The 7,989-nt window shown below is 39.9% G+C and overlaps 1 protein-coding gene across 1 annotated transcript; it reads right to left on the reverse strand.

The window, feature by feature from the left end:
* Positions 1-7,029: 7,029 nt before the first annotated feature.
* On the reverse strand, positions 7,030-7,773 carry LOC149180427 (uncharacterized). Its single transcript, XM_089413876.1, has one exon. The coding sequence runs from the start codon at positions 7,771-7,773 to the stop codon at positions 7,030-7,032; it is 744 nt and encodes a 247-aa protein (XP_089270002.1).
* Positions 7,774-7,989: the final 216 nt, after the last annotated feature.

A 7,989-nucleotide genomic window follows, 5' to 3' on the forward strand; every position in this document is an offset into this window, starting at 1 on the left:
TAATTTATGGATATGGTTGCAATATTCATGCATGAATTTTAGATATTTGTGTAGTGATTTTTTATCGAATTTTCTTTAGAGATACTTTTTGGAAGCTTTTCCGGTGGGTTTTTCTCGTCTAATTTCTCTAAAATCCCACAGGAATTTATTGAAATCACAAGCTTGATAGGTAACACCTGGACAATCGAAGTTACTAGGGGTTTTTCAGGGTTCTAAATCCATATATACAAAACCAGTTTAAATAACACAAATCAAGGTTTTACCTCATAGCCAAAAAACAAATCAAGGTCTTACCTCACAGTAAAAAAACCAGTTTAAATAACACAAATCAAGATTTCACCTCAAATTTTTCCGCCTGATTCTGGCACCAGAAAGTCCAAAAAGTTGCACCAAAGACAACTCCATTTTTTATTCCTAAGCTTTGCTGGAAAACCATCAAAAATAAAATACTAACTTATACTCAAATAAATAACATATCTGCTATCAATTACTTCCTGCCATAATTTAAGCAAGTCTTTCCATAAAAAATGGATGGGAATAAGATGTAAAAAATATACTTACAAGAGTTACTTCCCACCATTAGCAAGCAATTTACTTATCCATTTTTTATGCAAAATGGATGGGAATAAGATGTAAAAAATATACTTACAAGAGTTACTTCCCACCATTAGCAAGCAATTTACTTATCCATTTCACATCTCAATTTCTTAGTTACTACTATAGGATGATTTGTCTACCAACCATTATTAATTTACCATTGACCAATGTAACTCATATGATTTATGCAATTTTTCCTAGAGCATCACTTCTAACTTGAGTTGGAAAGGCTAAGCTGCCCTACGAAACAAAATTACAATACAACAAATTGATTTTTATTATTTTTATTACTTTTAACTTTTATGTTATTAATTGAGCCAAGATTTAAATGTTTACACTACAACATCTCCACCATACACAATTCTATATTATTTTTAACTTTTTATTATTTTTAATTAAATAAATATATAAATGATAAATATTAAACATTTACATCTATGCATCTACTTTATACTAAATATAAATCATATTTCCATACTATTCTCTTTTTTAACATTAAAAAAGAACGCTAAAATCATATATCTAAAAAAACGTTATTCTGATTATTAATTAACAATTATGTAACCATATTTCCATACTATTCTCTTTCCGCTTTCCTTACAATTCAATTTGTTTTTCTTTCCTTTCCTACATTCACTCCGGGAAAAAATTAAATTGTACTAACTAAATTTTATCATCTTACCCATCAAAATAATTTAAAGAGTACAAACTAAATTTTAATATCTTACCAGTCAAAATATTAATTTTATTATCTTACCCATCAAAATATTAATTTTATTGGTTACTTACTTACCAGTCAAAATATTAATTTTATTATCTTACCCATCAAAATATTAATTTTATTGGTTACTTTTTGTGCTTAATCCAAACACATTGATTCATATTTTGTCTTGGTCATAAAACAAATAACTATGGATCATGGATGAGGCTGCCCTTTAATCATTATCATATCAATGTTTTACATCACAATTCTCAAATGAGTGGGGTTCATTTATATAGTCTTTGTCTTTGTCTTTCTCATGAAGCAAATGTGTATACGTTAAGGGGTTCAACTGTAATCATTATATAAATCTCTATATCACATTTTAATGGCTATATGTTATGGTGTTGAATTCTAATCATATATAAATTTTTATATCATAATTTTTAATTAGTGGGTTTATTTATAAAGTTAAAAATTTGGGTTACTTTAAATTTTTAATGTTTATATTAAATTTTTAATGTTTATATTATAGTTTTTAATGAGTAGGTTTATTTTTTTTCCCATGGAAAAATTCGTAATTTCATTAAGAGAAAGAAATTACATTTTGTAGATGCATATGTATATTCCAATATTTCTATCAATAGAAATCATCTTCCAAAGAAGTTTCATGGCTATGTACCTGTATCCACGTAGGGAGGTAATAGTCCAAACAAAGTTTGTAAAAAGTATCCAAAATAATATCAAAACAATGATTATATTATCTTATTCCACGCAGGGAGATAATATTCAAAACCATGTTCTATGCCATTCATATAAATGGCCGCTAATCAGATCTGTAACATAAAAAAGAAATATGTACAAAAATATGAAATCATAGACCCAAAATTAGTCCATTATGTCCATAAATGGCCTATGATAGTACTGGTAACGGATCAAACAGATGCCCTACTCCCGAATCGCACCTTCTTTGGAAAGACGGTCAGCTTCTGAGTTCCTCTCCCTATAGATATGAGTACATGAAAAATAGTAAAAAATGGATATCAATCTTAGTGCTTCATCTAGTATGTGTCTCAATGAGAAAGACCAACAATAAGAACTTTTATTCAGCCAGTCGCAAACAATTTTAGAGTACCCAAACAATTGTAATGCATGGGAATTCTTCTCCAATGCAAAACGGATAACATGTAAAGTTGCTGAAAGTTCTGCAAAATTGTTAGTTCCCCTCGTTAATCCCATGATCAGACTGAATGAGTGCCTCTATGTTATGTGAAGGATAACACCCCCACCACAACCATCTTCTTGTGCTGCCCCATCAAAATATACCCAGGGCTTATGGGGGTTAAACTGTTCCTGTGTAATGTTCCTTGTGTGAGGGGGGGGGGGGGGTGTGGAGGTGCGGGTCATCAGGGATGAGATCATAATCTGCTTTAATCTTGGCGGCAATGATAATCCATCTAGGGTGGGTATTCTGAAAGATTACTTGATTGCGAGCTATCCAGATAGCCCAACAAAATAGCAAGGGGAGATTTCTCAATTTTAGGGGTGAGACAGAGGACTACCACAGGTTCCAGGCTTCAATCAGAGAGTCTGCCTGCCAGTTACCAGATGTAGGGACAACAGCTGTCACAAGATTCCATAAATTACGGGCTTCATGGCAGTTCAAGAATAGGTGCATAGTAGATTCACCATCAATGTTGCATAAATAACACTAGTGAGGGCCATTGAAAGATCGTTTCATCAGGTTATCTCCTGTGGGGATTTTATTTCTCAGAATGCACCACATTAATAATCTAGATATGGGATGTGCCTTCAGCTTCCAGAGGTGTTTCCACCATGAATGAAGGTTCAGGGGCTTCTGTGGTTCTGCCAGAACTAAGTATCCTTCCTTTGGAGAATATCTCCCCGACTTTGCCAATGCCCAGATGATCTTATGCTCTCCATCAGTGATTTGGATATGAGCCTGTAAGAGAGCCTGTGTATAGTCCTTCCAAAGCTGCTGCCATAGAGGAGGAATGTTGAGCTGCAAGTTTGATTTCCAAGCTTGGTGGAGGAGAGAGGAGTTTGCCTCATCCGTGATATGAGTTAGGAGTGTAACATTTTGTTCTCCTAGGTGCAGAAGAAGCTCTGGAGGTAATTTGTGCATGTTCCCACATCCGATCCATCGGTCAATTCCTATGTGCACCCTGTTCCCCGAATGGATTCTCCAAGTAATGCCAGAGTGAATGGGGTCCAAGGCTTTCAGGACAGCCTTCCAAATGATCGATATACCAACATTGGGTCTAATCGGACTTCTGATTTAATCCAAAACTTGTACAGGGGAAATATATTTTGAGTAGGCCACCCTTGTCCACAAACTATCTGAAGAAACCAACTTCCACCTGAGCTTCGCTGCCAGGGCCGCGGAGAACTCATCAAGCTTTTTGAGTCCCCAACCACCCCATTTTTTTGGAAGTGTGAGTGCATCCCATTTTTCCCATGCAAATATTCTTCCCGGTTGACTACCCCTCCATAAGAATCTGTAAGAGAGTGTTTGTATCCTTGCCAAAATGCCTCGAGGAATCTAGGCTAGGGACATCCAATAGACCAGGGTTGCTTCCAGGATGCTTTTGATGAGTGTTAGTCTACCAACACAAGATAAAAATATGAGGTACCATATGCCGAGTCTCTTTTCTAACTTGGCAATGAGCCATGTCCAATCCGCTATTTTGTATCCAATGGGCTTTAACTTGTATCCCAAATATTTTAGTCCTTCCTCCAGATCAATCTGTGCAAAGTGAAATCAGTGGAGAGCATATTGAATTTCATGCTGTGAGCAAGCAGTGGTTGTCAAAGTAGATTTTCCATCATTGATAATAATCCCCGTGGCTTTCTGAAAAAAAGAAAATATATCTCGGATGAATGTCAGATCCCCAACGCTTCCCTTGATAAACACCACCACATCATCCACAAACAGAAGGTGGGTGTGCGTGCAGTCTTCTGAATTTTTTATACCCTTGAGTTTTCCTCTCTTGTGTTCTTCTTTTATTATTCGACTGAGTCCTTCCATGATCAGAAGAAACATGAGTGGTGAGAGGGGACACCCCTGTCACAATCCTCTAGCCGAAGTAAAAAATGGAGATGCACTCCCATTGACCAGGACACTAAATGGGATGTAAGTGATGCATCCCATAATCCATTTTAAAAATTGAAAGGGAAACCAAGGTGAGTTAAAAGCATTCGCAAGCATAACCAGTTCACTCTGTCAAAAGCTTTTGATAAATCAACCTTCATGATCATACCTTTGCCTTTTTTAATGTGGAGAGAGTGTAACACTTCCTGTGTTGTCCCAATCGCCTCATGGATTTGCCTGTCTTGTAGGAAAGCAAATTGTTCTGGCAGGATGTGCTTAGATAAGATTGGCTTCAATCTGTTTGCAATAATCTTGGCTATAATTTTATACAGACAGTTACAAAGCGAGATGGGACGGAATTCATCAAAAGAGGTCGGATTGTCTGACTTCGGTATGAGAGCAATGAAAGTGGAGGTTATGGCAGCTTCTAATCGACATGAAGCTCTTGACTCCTCAATAACATGAAGTAGATCTGAGCCAATCAAATCAAAGAAGGCCAAAAAGAATTCGATGGACCATCCATCAAGTCCTAGGCTTTTGTCCTTATTAAACCATTTCAAAGTGGCCTCCAGCTCCTTTAATGTTACTACTTGCATCAGATCTTCTTCATCTTCTTGCTCAACATACCTGGGGAAGAGTTGAGCCACTATGATAATTTCTGCTATGTTAGCCTCCTTAGGGTCACTGTAGGCTTTTTTGAAATGAGAGTTGGCCAGAGAAGCTAGCTGGGGGAAAGTGTTTGCTGTCCTTCACTGATCATCCTGCATGTGCCAGATGGTGTTTATGGCTTTCCTCCCATTAGCAAACTTTTGATAAAATTTTGTATTAGCATCCCCCTCTCGAATCCAGATAGCCCTACTTCTCAATCTCCATTTGTCTTCCCTTTCTTTGAGAATTTTTCCATGGGTCGAGTAGAGGGATGTGATTTTACTCTTATGCTCCTCTGAGCCATAAAGTCCACCCAACTCATTTTCAAAATTAGCCAACTCAAGTTCAATATGTCTCATAGATTGATCGTCCTATAATCTTTTTTTGTGAGCCCAGATTTTGGACATCTTCTTCAGCTTTGAGAGGTTATGGATAAAGCCTGCTGTTATAGCCCCCCTCGCCCTGGAGGGTTTGCTTTCCAGAAGTCAGTCACCATGTTGATGAACGAAACTTCCTTGAGCCAAGTTGAACTGAAATTAAATGGTCCCTTCGGCCTGGCTCTCCCACTTTCCATTTCCATATATATAGGTAGATGGTCTGAGAGCCCACCCGTGCCAACCCATTACCTGATGTTAAATCCCAGTTCCATAACCTGTTCTTTAACTAAAAATCTTTCCAGTCTTTTGGCAAGTCCATTTTCCCCCACTCTATTGTTCCTCCAAGTGGCTTGAATCTTCGCAGTGGGTATGTTGATCAGGTGGTGTAAGTATAGAATGGACGAGAAGTAGTTCGAGAGTGAGTACCTTTGTGCTCGCTGACCCCAGGATTCAGCATGTCCAATTGAAAAATTGAGGTCCCCTCCAACTATCAAATTATTAGCCGAGAGTAACTCCAATCTCAGAAGATGGTCCCAAAATTCAGGTCGATTTTTGCAAGGCCCATAAATATTGATTATTCTAAATGGCAGACCCAATTCAGCTATGTGTATATCAGCCCCCAAATATCCAACCCTACCCTAACTGTTAAGTGAATTGATAGATCGAGTATTGATGCCCAGAGCAAGCCCTCTAGATTGGCCTTGGGCATCCAAACCCAAAAAAAACCATCCCAGAAGAGAGTGCTCAAGAATGCGAGTAATATCATCAGTGGAGCTTAGGGTCTCCTGGACAAATATAATATCCAGTGTGTCGGCAGAGATTAGCCGACGAAGTGTTGGTTTTTTATTAGGCCTAGCTAGCCCTTTGCAATTGAAGGATAAAATCTTCATGGAGGGGGTTCAAAGGGGGTTGTTCTAGCTCTAAGAACCCCAGGAATGGTGGATTGTTTGCCCAAAGCAATATCGTCATCCGCTTGTGCTTGAGCACGTTTAACACCAGAGGGACGTCCACGAGAAGATTTAGGAGGGGGGGTGTAGATGTCCAGACCAACATGATCTTGAAAAGAATTCTTCGTTCGGGAATGCGTGTTATATCTACGTTTAGAGGGAGCTGTTAAGGTGGCCAAGGGCTCCGGGGGAGTGGTGCACAAAAGCATGGGGGGAGTGGGGGGGAAGTAGGTGTTGAGGGGGAGCAATGTCGCATAAACTTTGTACTGGGGCCTCCAAAGTATTTACAGCACCCGGTCCCAATGAAAACCTAGATATTGAATTAATATTAATATCAGAAAAGCATTGAGAGGGGGACAAGTGAATGGAATTCATACCCGAAGCGTTGGAGTCACCCGAGGCTGTCGTGGCCTGAGCTGGTACTGGAGGCGCAGGATGATGAGGCAGCCTACCCAGATTCCTTGGGGTGCTTTGTGTCGATTCCGATGTCCTCAAACCAGGTCTCGAAAGAGTGGCTATTCCTCTAGACAGTGGAGTGGCATTCCTATGCATGTCTTCAGATACCCGAGGCTGTTCCTCCCTTGCAAGGTATTCATGCGGCTGTGCCTCCTGCTCCTATGCAACATGTTTTTCCGCCTTCCTACTGTTTCATCTATTCAGTGGGCAGTCTTTGAATAGGTGCCCCACCTTGTAGCAGCGCCTACATCTGTAGGGTATCCCTTCGTAGTCCAGCGTCTGCTTCCTTGTAGCATTCCTCCATTGAATGTTAATGTATTTATGAAGCCCTTCCGAGAGGTCGAGGTGCAGTAAGATCCTGGCATAAGCCATTCTTCCAGTCGATAGAAAAGAATCATCATAGGTGAGGAAGGAACCCATGGCATCCCCAATCTGCCTAAAAATCTGCTCTGTCCAGAAGTGGAAGGGAAGGCTCGGAAGACACACCCAGATAGGACCAGTCTCCACTCTCTCCTGTTCAGGATCGAACATAGGCGTCCACCTTCGAAGGAGGACTGGTGCCTGGTCAATGTGCCAAATAGTGGAGAGGACCCAGTTTGTGTGAGCGAGGCATTTGAATCTCAGGGCAAACCAACCCTTGACAAAGGTTTGAACCCTAGGGGGTTCTGTCAAATGATGTCCCCAGACTTCCATTGCCCATTTTTGCAGCCTCTCCATGCTATAATGCCTGCCCTTGACTCGTCCCACCAGTACCTTTTCTGCCGAATCCATAGCTTCACGAAACGGTGTGTCCTCAGTTAGTTTGAGGAAGATTTCACTACTGCACTGTAAGAGGCGATGTTTCCTCTTGGAAAACCCTTCATTTTTGCTGCTTGTGCCTTCGGTCATCCCTCCCATCCGTGTCGCCGCTTGTGTGACTGAGAATTTTGCAACCATAGGGCCTTTTGTCCTAATATTGTCAAAATGACCAGAAATAATCCCAATGTCGGTGAAGTTTCTAGGGAGGGTATTCCCTGCGCCCAGGGAAGATGATAATACTGGCGCCTGGCTTTCTTGCTTTGGGAGAAACACTTTCAAGGGTTTGTTCAGCCCTACCTCCGAGTGTCTAGTACCCAAAACTGGTCCTAGGGTTTGTAAACCCGGTTCATGCAA

This window comes from Pinus tabuliformis, chromosome 3_2 (assembly GCF_031772625.1).
Source record: "Pinus tabuliformis cultivar Carrire ecotype Pingquan chromosome 3_2, CPIR1, whole genome shotgun sequence".
Classification (NCBI taxonomy): domain Eukaryota; kingdom Viridiplantae; phylum Streptophyta; class Pinopsida; order Pinales; family Pinaceae; genus Pinus; species Pinus tabuliformis.

Bases quoted from the DNA above. Each gene is read 5' to 3' on its own strand.
- LOC149180427 (XM_089413876.1), bottom strand. From the start codon at position 7,773: ATGGTTGCAAAATTCTCAGTCACACAAGCGGCGACACGGATGGGAGGG.